Source organism: Tamandua tetradactyla, chromosome 6 (genome assembly GCF_023851605.1).
Source record: "Tamandua tetradactyla isolate mTamTet1 chromosome 6, mTamTet1.pri, whole genome shotgun sequence".
NCBI lineage: Eukaryota > Metazoa > Chordata > Mammalia > Pilosa > Myrmecophagidae > Tamandua > Tamandua tetradactyla.
The window spans coordinates 82,345,894-82,363,987 of NC_135332.1; the positions used below are offsets into that span (position 1 = coordinate 82,345,894).

Genomic DNA, 18,094 nt, shown 5'->3' on the forward strand with positions numbered 1-18,094 from the left:
GGGGTTTGTTCATATGAAACTTAACTCCACAAAGGATAGGTCAAGCCTACTTAGAATTAATTCTAAAAGTCACCCCATAGAGAACCTCTTTTGTTGCTCAGATGTGGCCTCTCTCTCCAGCCAACACTACAAGCAAACTCACCACCCTCCCCCTGTCTGCATGGGACATGACTCCCAGGTGTATAGACCTTCCTGGCAACGTGGGACAGAAATCCTGGAATGAGCTGAGACTCAGCATCAAGCGATTGAGAAAAACCCTAGAATGAGCTGAGACTCAGCATCAAGGGACTGAGAAAACCGTCTTCACCAAAAGGGGGAAGAGTGAAATGAGACAAAGTGTCAATGCCTGAGAAATTCCAAACAGAGTCGAGAGGTTATACTGGAGGTTATTCTTACGTATTAAGTAGATATCACCCTGTTATTCAAGATGTAATGGAGAGGCTGGAGGGAACTGCCTGAAAATACAGAGCTGTGTTCCAGTAGCCATGTTTCTTGAAGATGATTGTATAACGATATAGCTTTCACAATGTGACCATGTGATTGTGAAAACCTTGTGTCTGATGCTCCTTCTATCTACCTTGTGAACAGATAAGAACATATGGAACAAAAGTAAATTATAGGGGGAACAAATGTTAAAATAAATTTAGTTTGAAATGCTAGTGATCAATGAAAGGGAGGGGTAAGGGGTATGGTATGTATAAATTTTTTTCTGTTTTCATTTTAGTTCTTTTTCTGAACAGATGCAAATGTTCCAAGAAATGATCATGATGATGAATATGCAACTATGTGATGATATTGTGTATTACTGATTATATATGTAGAATGGAATGATCAAAATAGGAATGTTTGCGTTTGGTATTTTTTTTGGTATTTAAAAAAATTAAATAAAAAATTTTTAAAAAAGGAAAATTAATGATAGTAAAAATATCAATAACTCAGCAGTGATAAGCTTAAAGTCCATCCATCACATAGAAAAACAATTAAAAATCTGTATTGACAATCTGTTGAAAGAGCAAACTAGTTTTTCTCTCCCTACTGTGGTATAATTCTTCAATAAATGATTTCCATCTGTTTTCCTGAAATTAACACAGTGTAATCACTTTTCTTTCATTAAACTTTTTCTTCCACAAGGGTAAAACAAGGGGGTGCATGGATGATTCAGTGGTAGAATTTTTGCCTGCCACGCAGAAGACCAGTGTTTGATTCGTAGCCGATGTACTAACAACCCTCTACCCACATCCCCAAAAAGAGTAAAGCAGTGAATCAAGTAAAACAAACAATATAAACAAGGGCACAGCACAAATGAATGAAATGACAAAGAGAGAAATGGAAAAGAGTACAATTACAAAATATGGTAACCTGAAACAATAAATGAGGTAATTCTCTGACAAGACTGCTGAGCATGTGTCTCATGAACTAAAGCACAAGATTATCTCAACACCTTGTACCTAAAGATTAAGAAAGAGGAAGGTCCTACAGACACTCAAGGAACAGACGTGGGGAGAGCACCAATTCATTCTGAGGCTGCTACAGCTTTGACTCCAAACACGACAGGCCTAGCAGAATGGGACAGGAATGGGGAGGGTAAAGACAGAAGGGCTAGAAGCCATCTCTTTATTTATAAATTTTAAAATACCAAATAAAAAGTGATCAAGTTAAAATCCAAGTAAAGTTTATGTGTGATATGCAAACATGTTTTAAACATTAATAAATCTTACCTCACAGAGTAAGGAATAAAACAATAATTTAATAGAGGCTATAAATGGAAGCCATTCTTGATAAAAACCCAAAGCAAGAACAAAACATGTAACTTCTCTAATTTGATAAAAGACATCTACCTGAAATCTAGGGCAACTGTCAAACTGAATTACAATGCATGGAACCTGTTTTGGTTAAAACCAGTAGGAGCTATGGGCATTCAACATCACGCTAGAGTCCCAGCCAGTGTCATGAGAAAAGAAAAAGGAATGAGGTATAAATATCTTTAATAAGAGATAAAACCACCAGCTAGAAAAAAAATCTTCCTGCTAGAAAACCCAAGGAAATTAGCTGACAAACTATTAGAACTAAAAATAGTTCCATAGGGTGTAATCAACATATCAAAAATAAAATGCTTTACTATGTATTAGAAAGAAGAAATAAATGTGCAAATACAGTATGAAAAGATCCCACTTATACTAGCACCATAAATATTTGAAATACCTAAGAAGAAATGTAAATATATAATACATAAAACTTTACTGAAGGACATGCAAAAAAAGGACATGAGGGCACGCCACGGTGGCTCAGTAGGTAAGAATGCTTGCCTGCCAAGCCCGAGGACCCGGTTTCGATTCCCGGTGCCTGCCCATGTAAAAAAAAAAAAAAAAAAAAAGGACATGAATAGGTTCTAAACAAACTGGAAACACGGACCATGATGTTTCCCTTTCATTAATGTGTAAATTTATATCAATTCAAACAAAAATAAAAAAAGAGACATAAATGGAATAATAAAATAAGTTAATTAATCCAAAAGCAGGCAGAACAAAAGTACAAAAGAATAGAGAAAGAACAGATGGAACAAAAACAAAACAGCTACAAGACGGTAGATTTTAACCCAATATATCAATGATTACAGTGAATTTAAATGTTCTAAACAATCCAATTAAAAAAAAAAGCAAAACTAAAGTACATATTGTCAACAGGAAACTCACTTTAAATATAAAGATATAGGCTAAAAGTGAAAGGATGGAAAAAAGGTATACCATGTAAACACTGATTGATGAAAAGCTGGAGTGACTATATATTAATATCAAGGCAAATTTCAGAACAAGAAATAATACTGGGACAAGGAGTAACATTTCATAATGAGAAAGGGGTAAACACATCAAGAAGACAACTGATCATGAAAGTGTGTGTATCTAACAGTAGAGCTTTAAAATTCATAAATCCAAAAGTAACAGAAATTAAAGGAGAGACAGACAAACTCACAACTGTAGTTGGGGGACTTCAATACTCCTCTCTCAATAACTGACAAAAAAGGGGGCCAGAAAATCAGAAAGGATATAGAACTAAAAATACCTCCAACCAACTGAACCTAATGATATTTATAGAATACTTCACCCAACAACAACAGTGCACATGGAACTTCCACCAATATATGCCTAATTCTGAGACACAAAACAGCCTCAAACAATTTAAAAGAATTAAAATCATACAAAGTTCTCTGACCACAACAAAATTTAACTAGAAATCAATAACAGAAAGATATCGAGAAACCTCCCAAATATTTGGAAATTAAACTACACACATATAAATACTCCACAGGGTAACAGAGAAAACCACAAGAAAAATTAGAAAATATTTTGAACTGAATAAAAATGAAAACACAGCATAGTGAAATTGTGACATGCAGGTAAAGCAGTTCTTAGAGGGAGACTTACAGCATTAAATGTTTACATTAGAAATGAAGAAAGGCCTGACTCAAATCAATGATCTAAGCTTCCACTCTAAGAAAGGAGTAAAAGAACAAATTAAACCCAAAGCAAGCAGAAGAAAAGAATGAAGAGCAGAAATCAATAATTTAAAAATGAAAATAGAATCAACAAAACCAAATCCTGAATTATTTGAGATCAATAAAATTAATAAACCTCTAGCAAAATTGATCAAGAAAAAAAAAGACAAACTGTCAATATCTGTTATGAAAGAGATATTACCATAGATCTTACAAACATGACAAAGTTAATAAAGGAATATTATGTAGAATTTTATGCCCATAAATTTGACACCTTAGATGAAAGGACAAAATTACTGAAAGAAGATGTATAGGAAAGAGCTGACCTAGCAGGCTGGGTGTTTGCAGGGTTGACCTGTGAGTGGAGTCTGGGAACTTGGCTTTTTCAACAGTCCCTAATAATAAGATTGTTCTATGGCCTAAGCCTGAACTCCTTTCCTCTGGAAGTCTGGAATTAGGATGGCTGTGGCTGACAGACACACAACTAGCCTCTGATAAAAATCTTGAGCTCTGAATCTCAAACAAACTCCCCCAGGCAGAAATACTACACTTTTACAGATGCATTTTGACACATTCCTGCTTTGGACAACAGTTTCCTATTCAGATAAAACATACATTTCCCATTTGTTATAGCATCCCAGTCCTGGGTATTAATATTTATTTACTCAAAGGAGGGGCTTGGGCCAAGATGGCAGCTTAGCAATGTGCGCATTTTAGTTCGTCCTCCAGAACAACTACTAAATAACCAGAAACAGTACAGAACAGCTCCTGGAGCCATGTCAGTGACCAGATACATAGCATAGCCCAGTCTGGACCAGCTGGACCAGCTGTGAGCCTCCCCAGAACTGTGAGTTCCCCAAGCCGCGGCGGCCAGCACCCATCCACCACAGGCTGCTTCCCAGAGGGGAAAGGAAAGAGACTTAACCAGCAGCAGGAACTGAGCCCAACTAAACGCCAACTGTGGAATTAATTAACAAATTCTGACTACTAAAAATAGGCCCCCGGGTTAGGTGAACCTGGTCAAAGCGGAGGTCACTCATTGGGCTAATGGAAAAAGAGGAAAGGGGAGGAAACGGAGGTTTTTGTGGCTTTCTACGGAGGCTTGGTTGCCTCTGGATTCAGCGGTGAGACTTCTTGGGCTGCAACTGCCCCAGGCATAGGCAGAAACAGGCTGCATTCAGGGCTTGTTCCCGCCTGTGCCTTTCCCAGGGGAGGGAATCCCTCCCTCAAGGAATTCAGACCCCAGGGCTTGGCAATTTGAAGCCATTAAAACCAGCCTACAACCTCTCCTCTGTCTCCACCATGCCCCCAGCAGGGAGAGTCTGCCAAAGTTAAAGGTACTGCATCATCTTATGCTGGTGGGACCTGCAGGCAGACAAGCGCCACATACTGGGCAGGATAAGAAAAACAGAGCCCAAAGACTTCACAGGAAAGTCTTTTAACCTGCTGGGTCTCACCCTCAGGGAAAATCAATGCAGGTGACTCCTTCCCCATGATAGGAGGCCAGTTTAGTCCAGGAAAATCCGACTGGAGTCTATAATACCTACGTAGACCCTCCTAAGGGTGGGGGGAGGGGGGAAAGGCACCATATAGGCAGGGCAAGAAACAAGAAAACAAGAACCGAAAAATTATCCTCTGTTAAACAAAACCTAAGCTAGAGGTCCAGAAAAAGCTGAACTGAATGTCAAAGAACAGATAGACAACAAATTCATCCAGCAAGAAAACCCTTGGTAAGAGAAATGAAAGCAACCTCCAGAATAAATAATTAAGGTAATTAAATGTCTAGACGCCAGCAAAAATAACAAATCACACCAGGAAAATTGAAGATATGGCCCAGTCAAAGGAACAAACCAATAGTTCAAATGAGATACAAGAGCTGAAACAATTAATTCAGAGTATACGAGCAGACATGGAAAACCTCATCAAAAACCAAATCAATGAATTGAGGGAGGATATGAAGAAGGCAAGGAATGAACAAAAAGAAGAAATGGAAAGTCTGAAAAAACAAATCACAGAACTTATGGGAATGAAAGGCATGGTAGAAGAGATGTAAAAAACAATGGAAACCTACAATGGTAGATTTCGAGAGACAGAGGAAGGGGTTAGTGAACTGGAGGACGGAACATCTGAAATCCCACAAGAAACAGAAACTATAGGGGAAAAAATGGAAAAATATGAGCAGGGACTCAGGGAATTGAGTGATAATATGAAGCGCACGAACATACGTGTTGTGGGTATCCCGGAAGAAGAGAAGGGAAAAGGAGGAGAAAAACTAATGGAAGAAATTATCACTGAAAATTTCCCAACTCTTATGAAAGACCTAAAATTATAGATCCAAGAAGTACAGGATACCCCAAAGAGAATAGATCCAAATAGACGTTCTCCAAGACACTTACTAATCAGAATGTTAGAGGTCAAAGAGAAAGAGAGGATCTTGAAAGCAGCAAGAGAAAAGCAATCCATCACATACAAGGGAAATCCAATAAGACTATATGTAGATTTCTCAGCAGAAACCACGGAGGCGAGAAGACAGTGGGATGATATATTTAAATTACTAAAACAGAAAACTGCCAACCAAGAATTCTATACCCAGCAAAATTGTCCTTCAAAAATGAGGGGGGATATTAAAACATTTTCAGACAAAAAATCACTGAGAGAATTTGTGACCAAGACACCAGCTCTGCAAGAAACACTAAAGGGAGCACCAGAGACAGATATGAAATATTTTTTTACTCAAGGAAACAAAAATGTGTGTTCTCATGAAAACCCATACCGAAATATTCATGGAGACTTTATTCACAGTTGACAAACCTGGAAACAACTTAAATGTCTTTTCACTGTTGAGTGGATAAACTAACTACTGTGGTGCCTCCAAATGATGGAATGCTACACTGCAGTTAAAGGAACAAATTGCTGATATATGTTGTAACTTGGACAAACCTCCAGTGCATTATAACAATAAAGAATGCAGACTCAAAGAGTACATACTACATGATTCCATTTAAATGACATCCCAGAAAAGGCAAAACTCTAGGGACAGAAAACAAATCAAGGCTGCCAGGGGCTAGGGGCTGTCAGTGCTGATTACTAAGAGGCAAAGGGAAGTCTGGGGATAATGGGCATGTTATCTTCCTTCAGTTCATGCCTAACAACCTACAAAACTGTCGGAAGGACACCAAAGTCAAAATGGGTCAAACTAACAGTGGACTTTTCTTTTGTGGCTTCCAGGAAAAAAGCAGCAAACCTGACTGCCTTTTCATAACAGGTTTATAGTCAAGAAATTCTCCTCTTATTAAATGCAAAGTAAACTACCTGCACTCACTTTTGGTGAACTGCATTGTTTTGATGTACACTTGGTCTGGGGGTGTAGGGAACTGGAGGGACATGAACAGTGGGCCAGGAAGCAGGCAGGCAACTCTGTGCTGACCAGGGAAGAATGGCTGGTCCCAAGGCCGTGGAATCCTTTGGCAGTTCTGGCAATTCAGTGTGACATTGAGGTCACCTGGTCACAGCTACAGTTTATTTCCACAACATTCTAACTGACTCCCCTGCAAGAAAACTGGCTTTTGTTGGGCACTTTTTACATGGAAAACCCGCAAGAGAATGAGGCTCTTCTGCCCTTGCTCTCAGTCCTCCAAGAGCTAACCCAGCTAACCAGGACTCCCTGGTGGCTGAGAGCCCAATGCCCAACAATGGCCAGGCAGCACGTAGATCAAGCATGCTTACTGGTTCCAGGCCCAAAGGACACAGGAGAGGGGCCTTTCCTTACCTCCAGCTCAGGGACCAGCGCACACTGCTGCACGATGTACTCCACCATTGCCCTGCCTCCAGGCTGCTCCAGGTAACCATGGTGGGCCATGGCACTGATCACCTGCACCACAGCCCGCTTCACCTGTCCATGACCAAAGGGAGATAAGGAAGGGGTCTAGAAGCAGAGCGCTCAGATAGTGTCACAATGGTCGGTCTGGGGACAAGAACTTCACCCGCACCCACACCTGCACCCAGACACACACCTATACCTTCACCGGCACTGGTACCCACATCTGCACTCACATCTACACTCACACCCGTATCCATACCTACTCTTACAGCTGTACTACACATATACCTATATCCACATCTGTACCCACAACTGTACTTGCACCCACCTCTGCATCCATATCTGCACTTGGATCCACAGCACATCTATACATGCACCCACATCCACACCTGTATTACACAGAAACTGCTCTGCACCCATACCTATAGCTATAGTCACAACTGTACCCACACCTGCATCTATATTTGCACTCACACCTGTATCCAGACATGCACCTGTACCCACAACTGCCTGTACCTTCATCCATACCCACATCTGTACCTATACCCACATGTGCACTCATATCTGCACCTGCATCCACATCTGTACCTGCGTCCACACCTGCACCCACAAGTGCACCCACACCCGCATCTGTATTTGCACTCACAACTATACCCCCCACACAGCTGTACCCAGACATGCAAGTATAAATGCACCTGCATCGGTACCCACACCTGCACTGGGGGAAATATAATGAGATTCTCATAATGGTCCTGATGAGCAGGCCCAGGGACCCACAGGATACCTAGGACCAATGCAAAGACTGGAGTAGCTCCAGAGGGGCTGGAGGGTTCTCCTCAGTCCCTGAGCCAAACAGATCCTGGGCTGATCATAGAGTGGCTGGCCACGGTCCCTGGGTAACTTGGTGAAGGGTAAAGGATTGGCCTTTCCCCTGGGCCATGGCCACTGGGCCTATGGACTGTATATCTGTTAAGAAAACTGTCTACTGGGGACCTCGGGCCATGCCATACAGTCCATGCCTAAGGTGAGATTCATGGGCGCAAGCTAGGGCCACCATCACAGCCTACAGTCTGATTTTGGGTGGTGGAGGCTTTGGACCTTGGGAAGTCAACCACATGGCAACCAACCACGTCTTCATGACTGACCACCCCATGGAAAAACCCTAGTCCCAAGTGCAGGCCAGCCTCCTTGGATGGCACTCCTCCAAGGGTGTGGTCACACGTCACTGCCTGGAAGAGTTGCTCCTGTTCTGATTCCCTGGGGAGAGGACACCTGGTAGTGCCCCATTTGGGGCCCTCCTGGGCTCTGCCCGGGTCCTTCCCTTGGCTGACTGCAATCTGCACCCTCGGCTGGAAGGGACCATGGCCACAGGTAGGGCAGCTTCCTAAGTTCCATGAGCCCCTCAGGTGAGCCACTGAGCCTGCGAGTGGTCTCGCAGAATGCTCCCCAACTTCACATTTGGTTCATATCTTACTCTTCCTATCAAGAGCAAGAAATGGAAGTGCTCTCTGCACTTGCCTGTGCTTCCCATCCAAGGGCTGGCAGCCTAGCCGGGCAGTCCTGGCCACATGCAATGCAGCAAATTAGGTGAGGCTCAAGCTGACCCATCCAGGTTACCTTGTTGTTGGTGTCCAGAAGAGGAAGCCTCATGGAAGAGAGAATGAAGGGTTTCTTAGCTTCCATCTGAGTAGCTGCAAAAAACCAACAAGATGACTCAGTCTCCCAGTGAGATGGAGAGTGTCTGCCACATTCAGGCCTGCTGAAGCCAGAGGACACCCACCCCACCCTGAGGGCCAAGGCCACATTCCACAGGTCTGGCCACCCATGAAAGGGAGAAAGGGAGCATAAGAGCAAAACACACTTGCTTAACTCATGGGAACAAGTTGACTTTTTCCCTTTGAAAATAACATGATTTTTCCTAACTAAAAAGTTAAAAGACAGGCAGTTTGTAAAAAAGAACAGGCTTAAGGGTTTAAATTCTGGGGCAGTGACTTTAGTGGTTCACAAACATAGCAGCATCAGAACCAGCTGGGGAGCTCATTACAAAGCATGGCCCTGGCTTGTTCCGACACAACAGGTGTGGAGTGAGGGGCCCTGAGTTGGTGTTTCCCACATGTCATTCAGTGAGCTGGGGCTGCTGGTCTAAGGAGCTCACTCTGAAAACCACCATATAACCCTTCATTTCCTGATATTTTAATGGGGATAAAGAAGTCACTATCATAGAAGCAGCTGAGTGATTAGGAAAGATAAAAACAGTGTGCCCAGCAGTGTTCTGGGCTGGCTCTAGCGTCAGGCAGGCTATGTGTGCCAACTCTTATTCTCTGGATGGAGAACTACCTTCCACTACACAGAGGAAGAGCCCAGGCCCGGGGCTGGTGAAGTCTCAGTGCTGGTGAGCAGCTGAGCCCGTGCTCCACACCACAAGAGAGCTGATGTCAGCTCGTGGTTATAATGTGGCAAAACAGCAAAAAAACACATCTACTGTACATGCTGAGAAAATAGAGATTATAGACTGAATTACAAGACAAAACTTTAAAGCTTTTACCAAATAGCACAGAAAGATATTTTCATGACCTTGGAACTGGTAAGTAATTAACAAGATACAAAAAGCACTAACCATTGAGAAAAAGGTGATAACAGATCACAGTGAAGGTTAGTATGCCTGTTCATCAGAGACAGCATGAAGCAGACTGAAAGGTACACAACGAGTTCCAACAAGCTGCTGAGAAAGCAACAGACAATCCACAGAAAAATGAGCAGAAGACTCGAATGGTTCCATGGCAGAAGAAGAAACCCCAGCAACTAACACACATTCAGGGGTACTGGGGCCCATCGATATCAGAGAGAGGCAGGATGGCACAGATGGCTGGGGTGAGTCAGAACGGGCATGAAAGCAACCGGGACTGAGGGAAGATCAATCCAAGCCGGAAGGAGACCAAGCAAGGAAGTCCCCAAGATGAAGCTGCCACACAGACAACAGAAGAGTGGGCTCCTATATAAGATTGTAAATTAACGCATAAAAATGAGCAGCAGAAAAAGTTCTGAGGGCAAATCCTGTACATGGTAATCATAAGAAAAGAGGGAGTAAGGAGCTGAATGACATCTCTACAAACAGGAGAAAAACAGACCAGAAAGCCCACAAAACAAAGCAAAACTGCAACTTGGTTTCAAGACAAGCTAAGTGGCATTAAGAAAATGAAACAAGACATGAAAGAAAGGCTTAAAGAGACAGGTGACAGAACAAAGGAACAAATTATAAATAAGAGAAAAAAATCATCTCAGAAATGAAGACCAAACTAGCAGAAACACAGTGAGTAAATACAGTAAGTGAAGCCTTAAGAGAAACAGGAGATAAAGAGGCAAGATCTAAATATGCAGAAGAAATGAAGAGATAAAAATGGCAGCACAACATTGTGAACTAAGAACACTAAGGTAAATATCTGAATGTGATTAAACAGGGGGTATGTTGGGACTGTATACATGGTAGTAGAATAAAAATGTTTAAAACACCCAAGAAACTACACTACACAAATGGTGAAGTTAAATCACGGACTCTAGTTAATGGTTCAAGTATAAAAATGTGCTCTCCTCAATTGTAGCAGATGTTCTGCAATGATGTGGGGTGGTGTACGGGAATCCTGTTTTATGCATGATGGTTCTGTAAACCTACAACTAAAATAAAAAAAATTAAAAATTGGAAAATAAGGAATGAGCTAACAAGCCAATGGACGACTGGAATGCATACCACAATGCCAAAGAAGCCAGTCCAATTGTATACTTTTATTTATATGGTATTTTGAAAAAGGGGAAAAAAATTATACAAAGTAAACTGGTAAGAGGTTGCCAGGGGTTTTCAGAAAGAGAGAGAGGGTTGAATAAGTGAAGCATGGGGGATTTTTAGGGCCATAAAACTATTCTGTATGATATTTTAATTGTGGATATATGACATTATGCTTTTTTTAATTCTTTAATAAATTTTTAAATTAAAAAAATTTATAGGAAACACAAACTTTCTTAATATACGATCATTCCGTTCTGCATGTATAATCAGTAATTCACAATATCATCACATAGTTGCATATTCATCATCATGATTATTTCTTAGAACATTTGCATCAATTCAGAGAACGAAATAAAAAGACAAGAGAAAAATAAAGTGAAAACAGAAAGAAAAAAAAAGTATACATACCATACCCCTTGCCCCTCCCTTTCATTGATCACTAGCATTTCAAACTAAATTTATTTTAACAGTTGTTCCCCCTATTATTTATTTTCATTCCATATGTTCTACTCATCTGTTGACAAAGTAGATAAAAGGAGCGTCAGACACAAGGTTTTCACAATCACACAGTCACATTGTGAAAGCTATATCATTATACAATCATCACCAAGAAACATGGCTACTGGAACACGGCTCTACATTTTCAAGCAGTTCCTTCCAGCCTCTCCATTACATCTTGTATAATAAGGTGATATCTACTTAATGCATAAGAATAACCTCCAGGATAACCTCTCAACTCTGTTTCAAATCTCTCAGCGATTGATGTTTTGTCTCATTTCATTTTTCCCCCTTTTGGTCGAGAAGGTTTTCTCAATCCCTTGATGCTGGGTCTCAGCTCATTCTAGAGTTTTTCTCAATCCCTTCATGCTGAGTCTCAGTTCATTCTAGGATTTCTGTCCCATGTTGCCAGGAAGGTCCACACCCCTGGGAGTCATGTCCCATGTAGACAGGGGGAGGGTGACGAGTTTGCTTGTAGTGTTGGCTGGAGAGAGAGGCCACATTTGAACACAAAAGAGGTTCTCTTGGGGGTGACTCTTAGGCCTAATTTTAGGTAGGCTTGACCTATCCTTTGTGGGGTTAAGTTTCATATGAACAAACCCCAAGCCTGGGGACTCAGTCTATAGCTTTGGTTGTCCACACTGCTTGTGAGAATATCAAGAATTCAACTTGGGGAGGTTGAATTTTCGCCCATACTCACCATTCCTCAAAGGGGACTTTGCAAATACTTTTCTACTCACTCATCTAATCACTCTGGGATTCATCGGGGCATCACTCTGGACAAACCAACAAAATCTCATGTCCTATGAGACAAAGTGTCAATGGCTGAGAGATTCCAAACAGAGTCGAGAGGTTATCCTGGACGTTATTCTTACACATTAAGTACATATCACCTTGTTATTCAAGATGTAATGGAGAGGCTGGAGGGAACTGCCTGAAAATGTAGAGCTGTGTTCCAGTAGTCATGTTTGTTGATGATTATTGTATAATGATATAGCTTTCACAAAGTGACTGTGTGATTGTGAAAACCTTGTGTCTGATACTCCTTTTATCTACCTTGTCAACAGACGAGTAGAACATACAGAATAAAAATAAATAATAGGGGTAACAAATGTTAAAATAAATTTTTCTGAATTGATGCAAATGTTCTAAGAAATTATGAATATGCAACTAAGTGATGGTATTGTGAATTACTGATTATATATGTTGGTGTTTTACTTGGTTTGTTAAACTTTTTTAATTCATGAATTAAAAAAAAATCTCATGTCCTATCCAAGGTTCCGTGTACTTATGTTGTTCAACCAACTATCTACATAAGTTATATTAAGAAATGCACTAGTCTAAATATAAATTTTGACTGGATACAAAAAACTCAGAAATGGACAGCACAATACTACCTTACTGTAATATAATTATGTTAAAATACTGAATGAAGCTGCATGTGAGAATGATAGAGGGAGTAGGGCTGGGGACATATTGAAATCAGAAAGAAAAATAGATGTTAAAGATTGAGATGGTATAATCTAGGAATGCCTAGAGTGTATAATAATAGTGAAATGTACAAGGTACAATTTTAAAAATGTTTTTCCGTGAGGAAGAACAAAGGAATGTCATTATTGCAGGGTACTGAAAATAGATGGTAATTAACATTTTAAAATGTCACCTTCTGTGTGAGACTAAAGCAAAAAATGTTTATTTGGTAGAAAATTAAAATTTTGACTAGTGCATTTCCTAATATAACTTATATAGATAGTTTGATTGAACGCCATAAGTACTTGGAATCTCAGGTAGGACATGAGATTTTGTTGGTTTGTCCAGAGTGATGTCCCGATGAATCCTAGAGTGATTCGATCAGTGAGTGGAAAAGTATCTGCAAAGCCCCCTTTGGGGAGTGGTGAGAACGGGGAGAAATTCAACTTCCCCAAGTTGAATTCTTGATATTCTCACAAACAGTGTGGACAACCAAAGCTATAGGCAGAGCCCCCAGTCTTGGGGTTTGTTCATATGAAACTTAACCCCATAAAGGATAGGTCAAGCCTACTTAAAATTAGGCCTAAGAGTCACCCCCAAGAGAGCCTCTTTTGTTGCTCAGATGTGACCCCTCTCTCCAGCCAACACAACGAGCAGTCTCACCACCCTACCCCTCTGTAAGCGGGACATGACTCCCAGGGGTGTGGACCTTCCTGGCAAAGTAGGACAGAGATCTTGGAATGAGCGGATACTCAGCATCAAGGGATTGAGAAAACCTTCTGGACCAAAAGGGGGAAGAGGGAAATGAGACAAAATGGCAATGGCTGAGAGATTCCGTTTCAAACAGAGTCAAGAGGTTATTCTGGAGGTTATTCTTATGCATCAAGTAGATATCATCTTGTTATTCAAGATGTAATGGAGAGGCTGGAGGGAACTGCCTGAAAATGTAGAGCTGTGTTCCAGTAGCCATGTTTCTTGATGATGATTGTATAATGATATAGCTTTCACAATGTGACTGTGTGATTGTGAAAATCTTGTGTCTGATGCTCCTTTTATCTACTTTGTCAACAGACGAGTAGAACATATGGAATAAAAATAAATAATAGGGGGAAGAAATGTTAAAATAAAAAAAAATATATATATATGTAAATATATATATAAATTTTGTACCAAATAAACACTTTTTGCTTTAGTCTCACACGAGTTGAAATTTTAAAATATTAATTACCATCTATTTTCAGCACCCTGCAGTAAGTACATTCCTTTGTTCTTCCTCATGCAAAAATATTTTTAAAATTTGTACATTTAGTCATTAATTATACACTCTAGGCACTCCTAGATTATACCATCTCAATCTTTATCGTCTCTCTTTCTTTGTGATTTCATTTATGTACCCCGCCCTCCTCCCTCTATCATTCTCACATTCAGCTTCATTCAGTGTTTTAACATAATTGTATTACAGTTAGGCAGTATTGTGCTGTCCATTTCTGAGTTTTTATATTCAGTTCTGTTGTACAATCTGTATCCCTTCAGCTCCAATTACCCAATATCTTACCTTATTTCTCTCCTGATGGTCTCTGTTACCAACAAAATATTCCAAGTTTATTCACTAATGTCAGCTAATATGAGTGAGACCATAGAGTATGTGTCCTTTTGTTTTTGGCTAATCTCACTCAGCATAATGTCCTTAAAGTCCATCCATGTTGTTACATACTTCATAACTTTATTCTGTCTTACAGCTGCATAATATTCCATTGTATGTATATGCCACAGTTTGTTTAGCCACCCATCTGCTGATGGACATTTTGGCTGTTTCCATCTCTTGGTAATTGTAAATAATGCTGCTATAAACATTGGTGGGCAAATGTCCGTTTGTGTCCTTGCCATCATGTCCTTTGAGTAGAGACAGCATATAGATGGGTCCTGTTTTTTAATCCATTCTGCCAGACTATGTCTTTTGATTGGGGAGTTTAATCCATTAACATTTAGTGTTATTACTGTATGGGTAGTACTTTCTTCTACCATTTTGCCTTTTGGATTTTATATGTCATAGCTAATTTTCCTTCTTTTTACCTTTACTCATAGTCTTCCTTTCTACACTCTTCTCCACACCTCTTTCTTCTGTCTTTTCGTATCTGTCTCTAGTGCTCCCTTTAGTATTTCATGCAGAGCTGGTCTCTTAGTCACAAATTCTCTCAGTGATTTTTTGTCTGAAAATGTTTTAATTTCTCGCTCATTTTTGAAGGACAATTTTGCTGGATATAGAATTCTTGGTTGGCAGTTTTTCTCTTTTTGTAATTTAAATATATCATCCCACTGTCTTCTCGCCTCCATGGTTTCTGCTGAGAAATCTTCACATGTCTTATTGGGCTTCCCTTGTATGTGATGGATTGCTTTTCTCTTGCTGCTTTCAAGATCCTCTCTTTCTCTTTGACCTCTGACATTCTGATTAGTAAGTGTCTTGGAGTATGTCTATTTGGATCTATTCTCTTTGGGGTACACTGCACTTCTTGGATCTGTAATTTTAAGTCTTTCATTAGAGTTGGGAAATTTTCAGTGATAATTTCCTCCATTAGTTTTTCTCCTCCTTTTCCCTTCTCTTCTCCTTCTTGGACACCCACAACACATATATTCGTGCACTTCATATGGTCATTCAATTCCCTGAGTCCCTGCTCATATTTTTCCATTATTTTCCCTATATTTTCTTTTTGTTGTTGGATTTCAGGTGTTCCATCCTCCAGTTCACTAATCCTATCTTCTGCCTCTCAAAATCTACCATTGTAGGTTTCCATTGTTTTTTACATCTCTTCTACCATGACTTTCATTCCCATAAGTTCTGTGATTTGTTTTTCAGACTTTTGATTTCTTCTTTTTGTTCATTCCTTGCCTTCTTTATATCCTCCCTCAATTCATTGATTTGGTTTTTGATGAGGTTTTCCATGTCTGTTCATATATTCTGAATTGTTTCAGCTCCTGTATATCTCATCTGAAGTGTTGGCTTGTTCCTTTGACTGGGCCATATCTTCAATTTTCCTGGTGTGATTTGTTATTTTTGCTGGCGCCTAGACATTTAATTACCTTAATTAGTTTATTTTGGAGATTGCTTTCACTTCTTTTACCTAGGGTTTTCCTGCTGGATGAGTTTGTTGTCTATCTGTTCTTTGACATTCGGTTCAGCTTTTTCTGGACTTCTAGCTTAGGTTTTGTTTAACAGAGGATAATTTTTCAGTTCTTGTTTCTTGCCCTGCTTGTATGGTGCCTTTTCCCCCCACCCTTAGGAGGGTATACATAGGTATTATAGACCCCAGTTGGATTTTCCCAGACCAAACTGGCCTTCTATCAGGAGGAAAGAGTCACCTGCGTCGGTTTTCCCTGAGGGTGAGACCCAGCAGGTTGAAAGACACTCCTGTGAAGTCTCTGGACTCTGTTTTTCTTATCCTGCCCAGTTTGAAGCGCATGTCTGCCTGCATGTCCCACCAGTATAAGATGATGTGGTATTTTAACTTCGGTAGACTCTCCCTGCTGGGGGCGTGGTGGAGACAGAGGAGAGGTTGTAGGGTGATTTTAATGGCTTCAAATTACCAAGCCCTGGTGTCTGAATTCCTTGATGGAGGGATTCCACCTGAGTTGGGCTTCACCCCTCCCCTGGGGAAGGCACAGGCTCCAGACAAGCCTTCAAAAAAGCTTGTTTCTGCCTATGCCTGGGGCAGTTACAGCCTGAGAAGCCCTGTCGCTGTGTCCAAAGGCAGTCAAGCCTTTGTAGAAACACAGCCACAAAAACCTCTGTTTCTTTTTTTATATTCTTTTTACATCAGCCCTGCCCCACTGGCGCCAGGGCAAAAATGAGCGACCTCTGCTTTGACCAGGTTCACCTGAGCTGCGGCCTATTTTTAGTAGTAAGAATTTGTGAATTAATTCCACAGTCAGCATTTGGTTGGGCTCAGCCCCTGCTGCTGGTAAAGTCTCTTTCCTTTCCCCTCTGGGAAGCAGCCTGTGGGGGAGGGGTGCTGGCCACCGCAGCTTGGGGAACTCACGGTTCTGGGGGGGCTCTCAGCCGGTCCAGCTGGTCCAGACGGGGGTACGCTGTGTGTCCGGTCACTGACGTGGCTCCAGGAGCTGTTCTCTACTGTTTCTGGTTATTTAGTACTTGTTCTGGAGGACGAACTAAAAGGCGCACATTGCTAAGCCGCCACCTTGGCCCAGAATCGACACTATGCTTTTATTAAATCTCATAAAACTTGACAGCACAAAGAGTAAACCCAATGTATACAAATTTTAAAAAGTCATTTAGAAGTCAGAGGATCTCAGAATGGGAATGCAGAGTATTACAAAATAATCTGACTATATAATAAACCGAGTTGTATGAAATAAACTCATTGAAAGGGGTAGGGGCAGACTTAAGGAAGTTTTGAAATGAGAGGAGACTAAAAAAGCAAAAGGACCTGTTCATAAGCACACAGCATAGATGATAACATTGTTTTTCAAAGGCGTATACAGTTTAACAATTCTGAAACCATTATGCACATACCTCGGACATGAACAACTAAATACGTGATGGTAAATGGTGGACAGCCAAGTTTCTCACCGATACAGTGGTAGATTACAGAGAAGCAAGGGGCAGAAGCAAGAATGATCCCTGTGGTGATGGACTAGAGCTGGAGGTATCTGCATGAGTCAACAATTACCTTAATAGAAGTGGATTTGGATACATATACATATTTATATATTTGTGTATGTACACAGATTAGGAAAAACATGCATTTCCTTGCTAAGTCAACATTACCAAGTAGAAATAAGCATATGTAGAGTCCAGACCTTGATTTTTAAAATCATTCTCCAATAAAAGGCACTAAACTCTTTGGAAAAAAGATTCTAGGCTGGGGTAAGGAATGAAATGAGCCTGGAGCCCTGAATACTGCCTGAAAGCAAAGAGGTGCTTTAAAAAAGCACAATGGGAGCATGTCAAGGGGACAAGGGAGCACATTGAAAGAGCTCTCAATGGTTAAAGCTGGAACAATTTGAGTTAGAAAAT

At 40.6% G+C, this 18,094-nt stretch overlaps 1 protein-coding gene across 11 annotated transcripts in view; it reads right to left on the bottom strand.

Annotated features, from left to right (window-relative positions):
* MROH1 (maestro heat like repeat family member 1) overlaps positions 1 to 18,094 on the bottom strand; it is a 201,659-nt gene that overhangs the window by 62,364 nt on the left and 121,201 nt on the right. For 8 of the 11 annotated variants that reach the window (XM_077166521.1, XM_077166522.1, XM_077166523.1 and 5 more), the window contains 2 exons: positions 8,832 to 9,004; positions 7,263 to 7,385 (listed from right to left, as the gene is read on the bottom strand). In XM_077166521.1, the coding sequence (XP_077022636.1) occupies positions 7,263 to 7,385; positions 8,832 to 9,004 (296 nt within the window). The remainder of the gene's footprint in view (positions 1 to 7,262; positions 7,386 to 8,831; positions 9,005 to 18,094) is intronic. The other 3 variants (XM_077166527.1, XM_077166526.1, XM_077166525.1) reach the window with 1 other exon arrangement.